The sequence below is a fragment of the Elephantulus edwardii genome, unplaced genomic scaffold (genome assembly GCF_000299155.1).
Source record: "Elephantulus edwardii isolate Elephantulus edwardi_28Jun2011 unplaced genomic scaffold, EleEdw1.0 scaffold00126, whole genome shotgun sequence".
NCBI classification, from domain to species: domain Eukaryota; kingdom Metazoa; phylum Chordata; class Mammalia; order Macroscelidea; family Macroscelididae; genus Elephantulus; species Elephantulus edwardii.
Genome location: NW_006399876.1, coordinates 888047 through 903396, shown reverse-complemented (window position 1 = coordinate 903396; position 15350 = coordinate 888047). Strand labels below are relative to the sequence as shown.

Below are 15350 nucleotides of genomic sequence, written 5' to 3'. Positions count from 1 at the left end.
CCTGGGCGCGTTCCCCTCGAGGGTGCACTGCTGACCCTGGGCGTGTTCCTCGACGGTGCACTGCGGGCCCTGGGTGTCCCCCGTCGGTGGTGCACTGCTTTCAGCTAATGCACCTGGACTTTGAGTGATTCCTGTCGTCGTGGAGAGCATGGCTGACCCATCTCCTGTGTGTATGACCCCCGCATGGGCAGTGGCTGGATAGGGTGGGCCTGGGGCTACACAGACAAAGCCTAGCTGCACCCTCTTCCACCCTGCACCCCCAGATAACTTGTAGTTCTGTAATCTGGCTAGGCCCAGTCCGGCCTTCAGCACCTACCTTGTACCTTCTCCCTGGGCTGCCTGGGCCAGGCCCCTTCCCCCCAGGGGCTCCGGGACCCTTTGGGAAGCTGTGCAGCCTTCCTGCCCTGTGGTGAGGTGTCCTTGTTGGCCCCTCAGTTGGCCAGTGCCTGACCAAGACCCCCCAGCTGCTCGGTCCCTTGCCACTGCTCCTGCAGCCCCTCCCTTCTTCTGTCCTTTCCTCTGGACCAGTTGGTCTTTCTGTGGAAGGTGTCACACTCCAGTCTGAGGTTGACCTGCCTCAGCTGGCCACCCTCAGGGGCTCCTGGGGGCTCAGTTCACACTTGGTCTAGTCAGTAATCTGTCTGCTTCGGACGGGGCGTTGCTGTGTACTGCTCTCTACACTGGGGGCTGCAGACCATCACCTGTGAGGGCACAGGCCCCATGGGGCTTTAGGCAGGCTGCTTCAGGGGTTTGGGGCCTGGTGGACAGAATCTCCCCACCCCTTCCCATCCTCCACTTGGCCTCTGGTCTTGGAAAGTAACTTGCTCAGATCTACCTCCATCCAGGCATGACGGATGGGCAGCTGGGCACGAACAGGGATGTTGTGGGGTCCCTGCCCAAGGTTTCTCATGCCCCTGGCACATGGCACGCTCTGTATTCAGGCCAGAGGCCACTACCAGTATCCTTACCTTAGGGTGGGACTCTGGGTGTGATGGCTGAGTGCAGCTGGGACAGCTTGACATAGATGTGACGTTTGGACAAAGGTGTGTTGTTTGATGGAGGTGTGACCTTTGGACATAGGTGTGTGATACCTGATGCAGATGTAACACCATTGGGTTCTCCCCTGTTAAATCCATCCCATAGGAGTTTTTCTGTCTCTTCCCCTGAGATCCTGAGGTCACGATACCCCAGAACATTCCAGGAACCCCTCTAGACCCCACATTGAGCTTCCTCAAAAGGGGGTCAGATTAGAAGGGAGATGAGCAGTAGATCGTGGCACCCCGCCCAGGTGCCACGCCACGCCCAGGTGCCACGCCCCGCCCAGGTGCACTGTGCTGTCTTCAGGCCCAGGCGGTGAAGGGGTCCCAGAGCTGTGCAGGACATGGCAGGACACACATCTCATGGCCCCCTGAGCCCTGGTCAGTGTCTCACACTCTGAGGCCTCGGACTTTCTGTGAGACATAGGTTATGGGGTTTTTTTATGTTCACAAAGTGTGTGTCATCACTCTCAGATTCCAGAACCCTCCATCGGCCCACCATCACCTGACGCCCCAGCAGCCTCCTTGGGCGTGTCCCTGGGTCAGTGATGGGCACTTTGCACAAGGGGCTATGTCTGTGATCGAGGCCAAGGCCAAGCTCAGGGACTTGCCGGGTCTCTTTCTGCACTGTCCCCCCAGGACTCCAGGCGTGCAGGGCTGACCCTGCACCCCCTGCTGACCACACCCCTCTCCCCTCCCTGGTGGCCCCAATGACAGCACCCTTTCCTCCCACCCGTGTGCCCCCCCTCTACTGACAGCACCTCTTCTCTGTGCCCCTACTCCACACTGGCCCCTGACCTTGGGTCTCACACAGCCTACTCCTAGGTGGCCCCTGTGCCCCCAGATATAGCTTCACTGTCTATACAGAACCAGCAGCCAGGGGCCATCTCTGCAGCCTCTCTTCTCAGTGCTGAGCCCCATGTCATGAACTCCACTCTCAGCATGTGCGGGGTTTCCCTCCCACCTGTAGCTACGTGTATCCTGGCATGTTTAGAAAGCTGCATGGCAGGGCTGTAGCTGCACAGGACACTAAGGACACCAGCCCCAGCTCCTCTGTGGTTTGCTGGCGTGAGATCACAGCCAATCTGAAGTGATGTCATGGAGGGAAGGACCCTGACACCTGACCAGGGCACTGGCCATGGGCCTCGGACCGGCTATCACCTGGAGGATTTCAGAGGGACTCACGGGGACTGGAGGCCCACTTCTGGGGTGGTGCTGGCCCCACCAGGGACAGATGGGCATGCCTGGGTCACTCATGCTGCACAGCTCAAGTCTTGAGGGTGTAGGGACCCTGTGGGGCCTCAGCATGTCTGTCCCTGCTGCTCAGGAAGCATGGTCATGTTCATGGGGACGTGTGGCCGTGTGGACCTCCTCTCAGCATCCCTAACTGCCTGCTGGGCCCAGCTCTCAAACTGGCACCTGGGCCCCTGCCCACTGCCCCCTCAGCTGCTTCATCCTGGCACCTCTGTGCCCACATTGAGCACCTGGGCTGCCATGGGGGTCTGCTACCTGTGCATCACCTGCTATCTGGGGACCCAAAGCCAGAGAGGTCTGGAGTGGCCCCAGGCTCAGTACATGCTGGCTAGGACCCACCTGCATATCCACAGTGGACTTGTGTCACCTGGCCCCCTCCCCCATAGCCATCCAACTACACTGTCCCCTCCTCCACAGGCCTTCCCAAGGATGTCTTGTCCAGCTGTGGACACCACATCTGCTAGCATCTCCCACACTCAAGTCCCAAGCTTGCTTCCGGTCTAACTCAGTCCCAGGCAGGACCCTGCTCCACATCTGGCAACTTGGGCATCTGTGGGCTTTGTGTGCACAAGGCAAGCACAGACATGTCCAGTCACCAGCAGCTGGTCACAAGAGACAAGGCTCCCCAAACCATGTGTCCACGCGGCCAGAACTCAGTCCATGGTGCTCCGTCTGTGTCCTCATCCTCCCAGGTGCCTCCTGTGGTGCACGTCATGAAAAGGGCAAGGGCCACATGAGGTCATATCTGGCCTTTACCAACTTCACAAGGGGAACTGTCCCTGTCAACAGCATCAGTGACACAAAACCCATCCCCAAGAGGCCGTATACATCCACGATGCTCCTGACGTCAGCACCGGTCTTCCTGCTTTGCAGGGTCCAAAATCTGATGCAATAGCTCACAGACCACACACAACCATGTTGGGGAATTCAGAAGGTTCCAAGTCAGGTGATTAGCAGATAACCTTCAGGACAGCTCCAGAATGTGCTCACAGGCACTTCAGTCCTCCCAATGTTGGCTCTTCCCCCCCAAGGTGCCACCTTACATCAGGTCTCCAGCTGTGGCTGTTTCTGTAGCAGGTGTAGCTGGAATGAGAAGGGTGTCCTACACTCTCGTTGCTGCTTCAGTGGCAGGGAAGATCTGTCTTGTCTCTTGTTGCTGGCTTGCTCACTTCAATGGCAGGAGTAGCTGGTCCCCTTGTGGTTAGGCTGCCATGCTTATTTGCATAGTCCCACCCTTCTACATGTCAAAGTCAACTGGCTAGGAAAGGCCACCCTCTGGCTTTTTCAACTATTGGCGTTCACACATGAAAAATTAGCTTGCTTCTTACAACGTACAGCTCTATTTTTGAAATGTGTGTAAGTCCGCACTTCACACCTCATGCTTTCATTTCCCCCGTTTTAGATAGCCAATTTTTTCTTTGTCCTTCTCTGTCATACCAGTACTCTGAGGAAACAAGCATATTTCTTTCGAAGAATCTTCTGTTCTAGTTAGAACTTTCAGCATCTGCATCCATAAGGAAAGTCCAGTCAAGAGCAAACCATCACGTGGAGCAGTAAACACCAGCTCACACATAGAACATACTGGGTTCTCGCCAGCTCACCTCAAGCCATCAAGGAGCATCATTGTCAAACTTGGGAGTCCACATTGCCTGTTCCAGACTGGCTGGTCCCTCCAGCCTGAGCCCCCACATAGGGCCAAGCAAACAAGACAGGGATGCCCATGACTGCTTCTCAAAGCCAGAACCCTTTCGTGCTTATCCGTGTTACCAGTGCCTGGTAGGTCATCAGTGCTGCTAGAATGTGCTCACTGAGCCTATCTCTTAATGCTGTGTCTTCATTCCATTCCTGGGAATCCAGGTGGTCACCACAAAAGTGGGCAGATTTGCCAGCTCTTTGACTTTAAATCCTGGAAAGGGGCCTCAAGTCAAACTGCTTGTTCAGGTTCTAAAAGGTCAAAGTCTGTCTGACTTCCAAATGTACAGCTCTTTTCAAATGTGGATCTCCTCAGAGAACTGGGCAGAGCTCAGGGCTCCGCAGGACAAGTACCGTGCCCTCTAATTGTACTGTTTTCAGCAAGCATTGCTCCACGGTAAATCTTCCCCTTTTAGTATATCCAGTTAGTTTCAAATTTTGCTAGGGCAGAGTAGCAAACTCACAATTCACAGCATCTGGTGATCATATACATCTTAATACTAAACTGTAGCTACAAAGTATATCAACTTTGTTATATGAATAACAATATCCAGAACAAATATTCATAGTTAATGAATTTTAACATTTTTCAAAGCATTCACGGTTCCAGCTGCAGTCTCCTCCGCAGGCCGTTTCCCCCACACTGTGTGACCTGGGCTCTTGTCTTGGGCCCAAAGCTGCTTTGCTTTCCATCAGAAACAGGCCTTTTAACTGCACTTCTCAAACCCCTAACTTCTTAACCCCTACATCTACATGAGTTTGGAGCCACTTCTGTCCCATGACTGTCCTTGTGTCTCCTGTGACATACATGCTTACATCCCACTTCTGGCTCGCGATGCACGTGCTTCTGCCCCCTCAAGGCTCTGGGTATCTGTCACCTTCCTCAAGGACAGCCTACTGTGTGAGGAAAGCAGCCCTTTGGGAAGGTCCAGGGGCCCCTGAGCCCCCAGGTAGCTATGTGCAGGGGACACTTAGCACATAGAGCTTCCAGGCCCTGGGTGTGCACCTTCTGGACTTGAGGAGTGAGGAGAGGCTGGGTCAGCCACCAGCACATGGACAGTGCTGTCCACTCTGGATACAGACCCACCGTTGTTTGCAGACCTTTGCCTGTCTCTGATGAGGTGCATGTGACACACCTGTGGAAGGGGCTGGGGGAGTGTTCTCAGCGGCCCCTAAGGAGCAGCCCCCAGCTGGGGCACTGCGGAGCTCAGTACCATACGGTCCCCCAGGTATATCCAGATGCTGAAGGAGCACCGGCCACAACTCGTGTGGGACAGCCAAGCCGCTGAGCACGTGTTTGAGTACAAGAAGTGAGCGTCCTGCCTGGGATGGACCGAGAGGGGTGGGCACCCGTCCTGAGCCAGGCGAGGAGGGCATGGCGGTCTGTCTGTTCTAGGAGCCGTGGCGGGAGGCATGTTGTCTTCTACCCAACACTGAAGGTACGCTGGGCTGGGAAGGCGAGGGCACAGGGCCCATGGTGGCAGAGGCAGGCAGCCTCCAGGTTTGGGAATCCCTCCTCATCGTGACCCTTGCCCTCCACTGAGGCCACTGGGGATGCCTGTCAGCAAGGGTTGCAGCAAGCAGGTGATCCCTCCTCTGTCCAGTCCATCCAGGTGCGGCTGGACCTGGCCCGGGAGCTGGGCGTCGGCATCTCCATCTGGGAGCTGGGCCAGGGCCTGGACTACTTCTACGACCTGCTGTGAGGGCAGTGGTATGCTCGGTGTGAGTGGTGTGGGCTGGACTCCTTTTCTGAGTTAAAGAACAACTTAAGCGCCTTCTTACTCGCACCTCTGTCCATCTGCTGTGGCTCGCTTCCTGGGAGGTGCCCACACAGCCTTTCCCACCAGGCAGTGGTGGAATGAGGGTCGTGAAACGTCCTGAGCAGCCCTGGCCTCACCCCTTCCCCGCAGTCACCCTGCCCTTGCTGGAGCCGTGGCACTGTGCTCAGCCAGCCACAAGGCTCCGTCCACAGTGTGGATTCCATCAGGAACAGGGCTCTGGGACCCCACCTCACAGAGAAGGCAGCGCGGGGATACAGAGTGACCCTGGACCCACCAGCTGTGCCTTCTGTGCAGAGGCCTAGCGGCCACTTCTGACAACACAGTCCGTGTGTGTGTAGCCACCCTTCGTGCCCAGAGCCCGAGGAGGGTGGCCAAGCTGACCAGCAGGTTGTGCTCATGACCCAGCAGGCAGAGATCTTCGAGAGTGGGGATGCCAGGGGCAGGGCCAGCAGTCCATCCCGTGCTGACACACACCCCGCCCCCGGAGCTCCTCTCTAGTCATATTAATCCACACTGATCTGAGGCCGTCACACCAGCGGGACGTGCTGCGCCACCTGTCACATCACCGGTCTGGGTCAATCTCCAGAGTTCTTGTCTAGAGTCATTGCAGACCCTGGTCAGGGGACCCCTGCCCCTAGTGCAAGGCCCTCCATGCCACAGCAGGCATAGAAAGGGTTGCTGCACGAGCCATCACACATCGCTTAGGTGCCCACCTGTTCCCCCAAAGTGGAAGTGTGCGTAGCCCCAAGGTCCCTGTGGGGATGTGGAGGCTGCAGGTCTCAGATTACAGCCTGAGCCCACCATGAGAAGGGGCGGGGTCCTCTGGAGCCCTAATAGAAGTGGACACAGGGCAGGCTGAGGCCACTCTGCACTGAAGATAGCCTTGGGTGGCAGGTGGACAGTCTGTTGGGACACTCCTCCATGCCCCTGATCTGGGACCCTGCTGTGAATTTCAGGACCAAAGGTTGGGGATCTGGTCAGTGTGGGCAGAGGTGGGGAGGCTTGGGGCCAAGGGTCCCTGCAGAGGGAAGCGTGAGAACAGATGCACATGAGGCCGCTGCACGCACTTTATTGAATTTGCTGGGCCGCTCTGCCCAAGCATCTGCTGGTCCCACCCCTTGTTCCCAGCCTGGGGGAGGGGATGGTAAGAACTGCTGTGGCAAGTACATGGGTATAAAAGGTGCCGGAATCCACCAGTCCTCAGTCCTGGAGGAGAGTCTGGTCTTCCTCAGTGGGGTCCTGGGGCCAGGCCCCGCCTGACCCACCACTCTGGTCAGAGTAGGCCCGGGAGGTTTGTCAGAGTGGCTTGTCAATCCACAGAGGCTATGCACAGTAGGTGTCAGCCTTGGCCACCTGACAGTACATGGTCATGGCGAAGGTCAGACCCAGGATCTGTAGAGGGACAGAAGGGGATGTGCACCAGCCTGAGATGGCACCCTGACACCATACTCCCAAGGGGCATCAGGCAGTCTGTAAACACCACCCACCACCTTTCCTGGTACACGCACAGCTCTTGGCACCTAAGGGCCTTCTCCATAGAGACAGCCAACGTGCTCAGTCCAAGGTGGCGGTCTGTGCAGGCACAGCCCATCCCCAGGGACCCAGGCCCACTAGCTGGCCCCCCATGATAGCATGTGATCTGCTGCTCCAGCTTCCACGCCATCCCTCCTGTGGGGCAGAGCGGCACCAGGTGCCAGCCTGCATACCTGCACCAGGGCCGTGCACAGCCCAAAGACTCCCACAGCCAGCAGGTTCTCCTGCAGCCAAACCTTCACTGTCTCGTAGCAGGGCTGCAGGATGGCAGACAAGTCAGGGGCCGTGCCTGGCGTGTCCCCCTCCAGCCCACCCAGCACCCCAGCCCCACTACCCACCGCCTTCCACCAGGTCCCGGGTGCATGCAGGCCGCAGCTCTCGGTGAACTCCAAGCAGCATGAGTCAGGCACCCGCGTGGCGTTGTAGACTTCGAACCAGTCGGTGTAGTTTGAGACACCGCAGCAGCGGAACTGGGCAGAACAGTGAGAATGAGCCGCCCACTGCTCCTCCCTCAGCACCCTGGGGGGGTACCCACATGGGAACCCCTCAGGTTAGCCCCACCGATGCAGGCATGAGCACTCACGTCTGTCTGGATGATGCTCCAGGCATTGGTAAGTCCCACATTGCCCTGTGTGCCATACAGGTGCAGGCCCTTCTTGAGGTCGCGCTGGGCATACCTGTCGATCTACAGGGGCACCGGGGGTCTGTGTGAGACCTTCCAAGGTGCCTGAGCACCATTACCCCTGAGCAGCGCCTGCATCAGAAAGCTCTGTGGGTGGGGTGTGCAGGTGAGGCCTTGGTTTCTGGCCACCACAGGCAGTGCAGAGCTGGTCTGCCTAGCAGAGAACCACACTCTGGAGTGGCCACAGACACGGAAGCCTGTGCCCAGGGGTAGTGGGCAGCAAGTTTCTCTCCAGGTCAACAGATGCTATTTAAAGACATCTGATAACACATCCCCACCTCACCATCACCGACTTTCAGGAAGCTGCAGGTCTGCTCACACTGGGAGGTGCATCTCCGCCCCTGGCGTGGCTACTGGATAGCACTTGAGCTCCACACAATTCATGGGCACGAACCGCCCGAGGGCATACATGGACCACCAGAGGGCACGGACCACCCAAGGGCACACATGGACCACCGGAGGGCACAGACCACCCGAGGGCACGGACCGCCCGAGGGCTGAGTAGAGGTACCCCTCGCTGGCTGCAGCAAGGCCTCAGCCTTCACATCCACAAGTGTGCATCTGTGTTCAGTGAGTGGGCAGGTGAGTGTGCGTGAACTTGTACCCACTGGACGACGCAGGAACCGTAAGACAGCACCCCACACACACCTTGTCTGTGTAGACGAAGAAGAGGATAGAGATGGTGGCCTCCAGCAGGAACACGAACAGAAGCATCACAAAGAACTGTGGGAGGGGCGGCACTGATGACACAGCCTGCTGAGGGGCTCCCTTGCCTGTGCCCCCTCGCGTGTCCCCACTCACTGTGAGCAGCAGGCACTTGTGCTCCTTGATGGCCCCGATGCAGCCCACGAAGCCAATGGCCATGACCAGTGAGCCCGTCACAATGAGCAGGTTGGCAGCCGACAGTGACGGGAAAGAGGAGGAGAGGGTCGCGAAGTTCCCCTGCGTGGCGGCCAGCCAGATGCCAACACCTAGGACGCCACAGCCCCCCAGCTGGTGGGGAGAAAGGGCTGAGGGGGCGTGCCATCCCCACTCTCGGGGCTCAGACCCTGAAGACAGAGTGGGAGCCCCAAACTCTCCCATGGCTGGTGCTGTGTCCCGAGCAGCACCCCATCCTACCCCACCCTCCCGGGCAGGGCCACAGTGACACGCATGATGGAGCAGGAGCCTCCAGCTGGCCTCCCCACTCAGGTCCTCACAGCATCTGCCATCCAGGCCCAATAGACAAGGCTGCTGGGCCCCTGCGATACGAGGCGATGGCCACCTGGGCCCCACCCTCCTTGCCCCAGGCTGGTGCTCCTACACGTGAGCATGGCGCCCTCACTCGTTGCCACGCTGATGGACAGCTGCCCCCGGCTCTCTGGCCAGAGCTGTTGGGGAAAACACCTCATCCTGTGCCAGAATCGGTCTGCCAGGCCGCTGGACTCTGCCATGTCCCCCAGGAAGCGGCTCTGCCACCTGGGCCAGCTCATCCCAATGCCCTTAAGGATGGGTCATTACAGAAGCTAACTGATTAAAAGGAAGGAACCACAGAGGCTTTGGGCTTGATAGGGGGATGGGGTCACAGGGCTCAGGGGTGCATTCCCACTCTGATGCACAGCACGGGGGGGGGGGCAGCAGCCACCAGGGGATCAGGATCATCTCCCTCCCAGACAAGGAAACCAAGGGGGGAGATGAGAGGTGTGTTCACTGCATGGAGTCAGACACACCATCCCCTATGCTCCAGGCCCCTTGCACCCCACCCATCCACCCTTGGAAGCCTTAAGTGTGAGGCACAGAGTCGCCTCTGTACAGCCCGGCTGGTCACCTCCTCCTCCAGCCCATTAGCCACTGAGGAAGCAGTGGCCCAGGTGAGGGGGGCAGGGCAGGCTGGGAGGGGGCGCAGCTTCCAATTCCCCCCACAACAGCAAGAGTGGTCTGGGAAGCTTTGTCTGGTTCCCATCCAGCACTGGGGGCCAGGCTGACAGTCTTTGTGTCCACTTGGGCCCCGGTACCCCAGGGCCTTGTGACCACAGCTCCAGACCAGCTGCCGTGATGGGAAACCTGACCAAGGCAGCATCAGGATGACCGCATGAAGTCAGTAGGGCTAGGAGGGGTCACCAAAGATTTGGCCAGGGTGCCCCTTGTGGCCAGACGTGCCCAGGCCAGCTCAGCACCAGGATGGGGCACCACGGATGGACAGAGGACTATTGGGGCTGTCCAGAGGCCCGGCATGTGGCCGAGGCCACCCACTCCCTGGTCAAGAGCCTTCCCTGCCCAGAGCACCCCAAAGACAGGCACCCCTAATGCCCATCTCTGGCCGTGCCCCTCACTAAGCAGCATCTGATAGGCTACAAGCCTTTGTAAGCAGCCCCCTGGTGTCCCATGACCACATGGTACAAGCAGATGGCAGGCAGTGGGCCAAGCCCTGGAAACGAGACCTGCTGTGCCCCAAAATCCTCACCAGTCTGGGGCAGAGAAGAGTTAGCAGGGCAGGCCAGCTGGACAGAGGACCCCTGGGGGACCACATAACCAACTGAGGAGCCACACAGACCCCATTCTACAGAGCACTCACTCCATCGAGTCAACAAGCCCTGCATGTGGAAAATTTCAGCCCCAGCCCTAAAGTTTTGTCTTAACCCATTTCCCCAAATAGTAGTTGCTATTGTTTATAAACCCAAGATGTACGCGTTTTGCACTGTACTCCTGATAAACCCAAGAGGTAGATGTTTTGCACTATACCTGTGACTACATCACTGTAACCCTAGAAATCTGTCAACAGCTGGATATTCTAACCTGGGCCCACACAGCCCAGCATCTAGGGGAGAGTAAGGAGATAAAAGCACTTAGCTGAAGCTAGTGGAGACGGGAATCCTGCTGTGTTGTGGGGACCCCCCCACCCACTGTGGAGCGAAGAAATGCCCTCATTTATAATCCTATCTCTTAATCCACTGGGCACCAGACAGCAGCAGGGCCAGAGACTTCAAGCTGTGAGGCACCCCACTTTCCTGATGTGCTGGTGACAGAGGCACCATCCGGCATCCCGTTCCTGCCCCTCCTCACCATCCACCCCACTGCCCCCGCCCTCCCTGTCCACCACACTACCACATCCACCACCATGCAGCTTCCACCGCCTATCTCCACCTACCTCACCGTCCACACCACACTGCCCCCAGCCCCTTCTATCTTCAATGCCCTCACCTACTCCACCGTCCATTACAATACACTGCCCCTCACCCACCACACTGTCCACCATACTACACTACCTCTCCTCCCCTCACTGTCCACTACAACACACTGGCCTTCACCCCTTTCTGCTCACTGGCCTGACCCCAGTACCCCAGGGGCTCACAAAGCCAGGAGAGGAGGTGACAGACCCACGGGAGCAGGGAGACCCTCACCCAGTGAGAGAGACCCCGCAGCCAGTGGTTCTGAGGGACTTGGAGCCCCCCCTTCTCCAGGGCACCAGGGCTAGGCTTGTGGGGTGACTAGGAGCTTGCTGAAAGAGTACCCAAGGTCAACCATGGGCAGGTGGAGCTGACAGGTTGTGTCCCCACAGCTCAACCCCCACCCCTGTGCACAGGACCTCATCTGGAAATGAGGTTTTTCTTGTCAGTTGGCAAGAAGTGAGGTGACCCTGACCCCACCTGAGCAGTGTCCTCACACATGTGCTGGGACATGTGGGGAGAGCTCTGTGAAGGTGGGGTCTCTAGAAGCTAGCCAACAGCTGGGGCTGCCGTCCTCCAGGCCGGGGGAGAGCGGTGGGTCCTGCGGCCATTCTGAGCACTTCCGCCTGGAGCCACCTGTTTTATCCTGACCTCCTGATCCCCCCAGGGGTCACCGATACTCCCCTCACAGCAACTGCCAGCACCAGGCCGCACTCCACCCAGCGCAAAGCTGCACTATCCACCCACACTCTCTGGGCGCCTTGGTGCTGCTCCTCCAAGCTCCCAGTCTTGGCCATGGGAGCTGGGGGGCAAGGAATGAGGTCCTTGGAGGAGCCTAACGGGTGACCCAGCCTGGACGGCGTCCTCCAGGGTCTGTGGGCCCCTCGCCATCCATGGGGCCTCCCTACAGTCCTGCCACTGTGCCTAAAAGCAACGGGGTCCCACATGGTCTGCAGCACTTCAGAGAGAAAATCCAGACTAGGAGTGGACAGTTGTTCCTCCCAGCAGCTGACCCCTCCTTTGAGACCATGGGAGTGGGGTTGGGGCCAGGCAGCCCCACGCCTGCCGGCACTCTGGACCACCACCTTGACCCTACTCCATGCTATGTTCTTCCAGCAAGGCCCCTATCCACCAGGGGTCCCCACAGAGCTGGGGGCCTGAGGCACCTGAGCCTGTCGTGGGTATGGCGGGAGAGGGGTCTCCTCCAGCCTTGGCTCCTAGCGTGTCCATGGTGGTTTCAGGAAGAGCTTGTCTACTAGAGATGTGACATGAGGCCAAATGTCCGGGTCCCGGGGTACCCACCATTCCATCAGCACTGCTCATCTTGCCCCTCAGAACTGACCCAGGATAAGCACCCACCAGCTCCCACCCATGCCAGCTCTCAGGCCCACTTCCTCCAGGATGAGACACCGGGATATATGCCCCGCCCAGCCGAGGAGCCCGCCATGACCTGCCCCGAGGGTGCTGAATGCAGCAGGTGTGCCAGCATGTGGCAACAGGTCAACAGGTCGATGCGTGCCATCCGTGTACACACTTCATCCACGTCAGTCCGTGAGCGGGCACTGAAGGTGTCTCTGTGTGTCCGGTGTACAGGCAGTGAGTGTGCAGGCTCCATGCATGGACGTGCACAGCACGTGTGAACAGTATGTGCAGGTGGCTCACGTGTCTGTCCTGCATGTACCATGGGCATGTCCCTGCACGTGTGAGTCCGTGTGTGCCTCTGGGTCTGAGTATCCCATGTGTGCACATGCGGGCACCGCGTGCTGAGAGGTGTTACACTGCTGTGTGAGTGTGTGCGCGCTGAGTGCGTTGCGTGTGCACTGTCATCATATGTCTGAGGCTGTCATGTGTACACACCTGCATCGTCCAGCTGGCTGCACCATCTACCCAGCCCACAGCCCGGGGCCAGCCGGAGGACACACAGTGGCACTTTGTGACGCCAATCAGCTGTCGTCCAGCCCCCTCGGCACATTGCCCAGCTCTGAGCAGACCCTGAGTGCTTGACCTCCCAGACACAGTCAAGGGCACAACCAGGAAAAATCCATTAACCTTCCAGGCCAGCCCTCCCCTCCACAGCCACCCCTCCCTCCCACTCCTGGGAAGACCTCAGCCCTCCTGGGCAACATCGTGTCATCCTGGGCCGGCCTGGAGTGGGGCAGGTGGAGGTGGGGCCAAGAACTCCTGTTCTTCCAGAACACAGTTCACAGGAAACCACAGGGTGTAGCCGGGGGCTGGGCAGGATCTGTGCTTAGGGGAAGGGAGGCCTGAAGCTCATCTCTGAAGGATAGGCGTATGGTGGCCAAGTAGGGGTGGTCAGAGAGAAGCTCCACTCAAGTGCTGCACGCTGTCCACCAGGAGGCCAAGCCCCTTCAGAGCTCCATCTCGGCCGGACCAACTGGCTCCAGACACAGAAGGAGCAAATCTTCCTAAGGTGCGTGCCCTGCCAGCACTCCCACAGAAAAGGAGCCAGTGTCACAAGGGTGAGGGGATGAGTGGCCTAGCCTCTGCCTCTGCCCCGAATAGCCACTGGAAGAAAGAACAGCCACCAAGAGAAAGAATTCATCCCACAGCCCCAAGGCCACTTGGGCAGCCCCAAGCCCACAGCACAGAACCAAGTTTGGGCCGTGCCGCTGGCTCTTTCCTCACCAGCCATGTGACCAGAGCCAGTACTCCGGGTAGGCCCTCCTCTCCTCCAGCTGGCCTCGGTCCCCAGGCCGGACAGCAGGGGATCTGGTTTGGGGGGCTGAGGTATGGCTGGGATCCTCAACTTGTTCTTGGTTAAAAGGACAGCATCATAGGCCTCAGTAGGGTGTGTGAGGACACTAAGGCCCCCTCAGGTGGACGCTCATAGCTGATGGGCAGGTGTCCAGGTCCTCAAGGAAGGGTGGAATGAGCAGAGAAGGGGTCCTGCCACCCCAACCCCTACTCTGCCTGTTCATCAGTGCCACAGCCTGGCACCAGTGTGGTCCCACCTCCCACTGCCAGGCCAGGCTGTCCTGTCACCTGTCACCTGTGGCTCTGGGGCCTCTCCTAGCTGTTATACTGTCACCTACAGACACGGTCCTGTTGTCATCAGCCCATGAGCTCTCTGGCCCTGCCGGCCACCAGCCATTACCCACATGGGCATTCAGCACAGCTGTCCGAGGCCCCAGAAAGGTCTTCCTCCTCATCTGCCCGGAAGCGCTGCATTCTGGAGCCTGACTCACCCCTGGGTCTCAGTTCTGGCCCCTCTACAGAGGCTGGGGTTGCCCTGGCAGGGGCAGAACTAGGATCAGAAAGCTGTGGGTCTCAGTCTTAGCGCCCGTGGCAGAAAGTGAAGGTGCTGTGACCTAACAGGGACAGGAAGCTCGTGGACACAACCCCGAGGCAGCCCAGCCGGCTGGCCTCCAGTGACCCCCAAATTAGGGAGGATAGGTCTAAATGTCAGGACCTCATATGACCAATGAAAGGAAGGCCCAGCTCTAATCTACCAGTCCTGCTGGCGGGGAGGAAAAAAAGACGCACAATCTTCTCCTGAGATGTGTCCTCCTGTGAGATTTACAGCCTCTGAAAACCCACTCGAGGATCAGCTATGAGCCAGTCCCTCCCAACAACATGCAGAGAAGTATGCAAACCAGCGGGCCCAGCTGGATATGGAGGCCAGGCCACAGCCAGGCCAAACCCTGCCCTGCTCCCTTGGTGTGGTGCTGGCTCAGGAAAGTGGACTGTGTGTGACTTTGGACAGCACACCTTCCAGGCCAATCCCATCCCAGACAATGAAACTGGCCAGCCCAGGCCATCAGAGGCTGGGCTTCGAGGTCACTGCTTAGGGCCCTTCCTGAAGAGCCAGGCCTGGGGCAGGGCCTAGGTCTTAGGAAGGCCTGCTGCTAGTGCACAGATCTGCAACAATCTAGTTAGGCGTGACCCAGCCACAACTGTCCTCCTGCCTTCAGCACCCCGATCACCACCCAGACAGGGGTGGGAGGTGGCAGCTATATCTCAGCCTGCCCCACAGACCCTGGACAGAGGCTCCACTCAGACACTCCAGCAAAAGTTGCGGACACGCTGGCTGCCAGAAGCTGCTGTGCACCGGTGTCCCCTTCCAGCCGCACCCCCTCGCAGCTCTGTGATGTCCAACTGGGCGGCTGGACCCTGGGGACAGGCCCAATGTGCCTGCCCAGTCCAGGCATGCAAACCTTTCTCCAGCTGAGCGTTCTGCAGCCATGGCCAAGGTGTCAGCAGGGGA

General features: G+C 58.6%; 2 protein-coding genes across 2 annotated transcripts in view; one reads left to right on the top strand and one right to left on the bottom strand.

The window, feature by feature from the left end:
* CHID1 (chitinase domain containing 1) overlaps positions 1-5686 on the top strand; it is a 13529-nt gene extending 7843 nt beyond the window's left edge. The window contains exons 10-12 of the mRNA XM_006893351.1: positions 5213-5293; positions 5380-5422; positions 5588-5686. Of these exons, the coding sequence (XP_006893413.1) occupies positions 5213-5293; positions 5380-5422; positions 5588-5686 (223 nt within the window). The remainder of the gene's footprint in view (positions 1-5212; positions 5294-5379; positions 5423-5587) is intronic.
* Positions 5687-7085: 1399 nt separating this feature from the next.
* Positions 7086-15350, bottom strand: part of TSPAN4 (tetraspanin 4) — a 9006-nt gene continuing 741 nt past the window's right edge. The window contains exons 2-7 of the mRNA XM_006893206.1: positions 8781-8972; positions 8628-8702; positions 7881-7982; positions 7636-7767; positions 7471-7554; positions 7086-7156 (exon numbers count right to left, since the gene is read on the bottom strand). Coding sequence (XP_006893268.1) covers positions 7088-7156; positions 7471-7554; positions 7636-7767; positions 7881-7982; positions 8628-8702; positions 8781-8972 — 654 coding nt within the window. The 3' untranslated portion in view covers positions 7086-7087. The remainder of the gene's footprint in view (positions 7157-7470; positions 7555-7635; positions 7768-7880; positions 7983-8627; positions 8703-8780; positions 8973-15350) is intronic.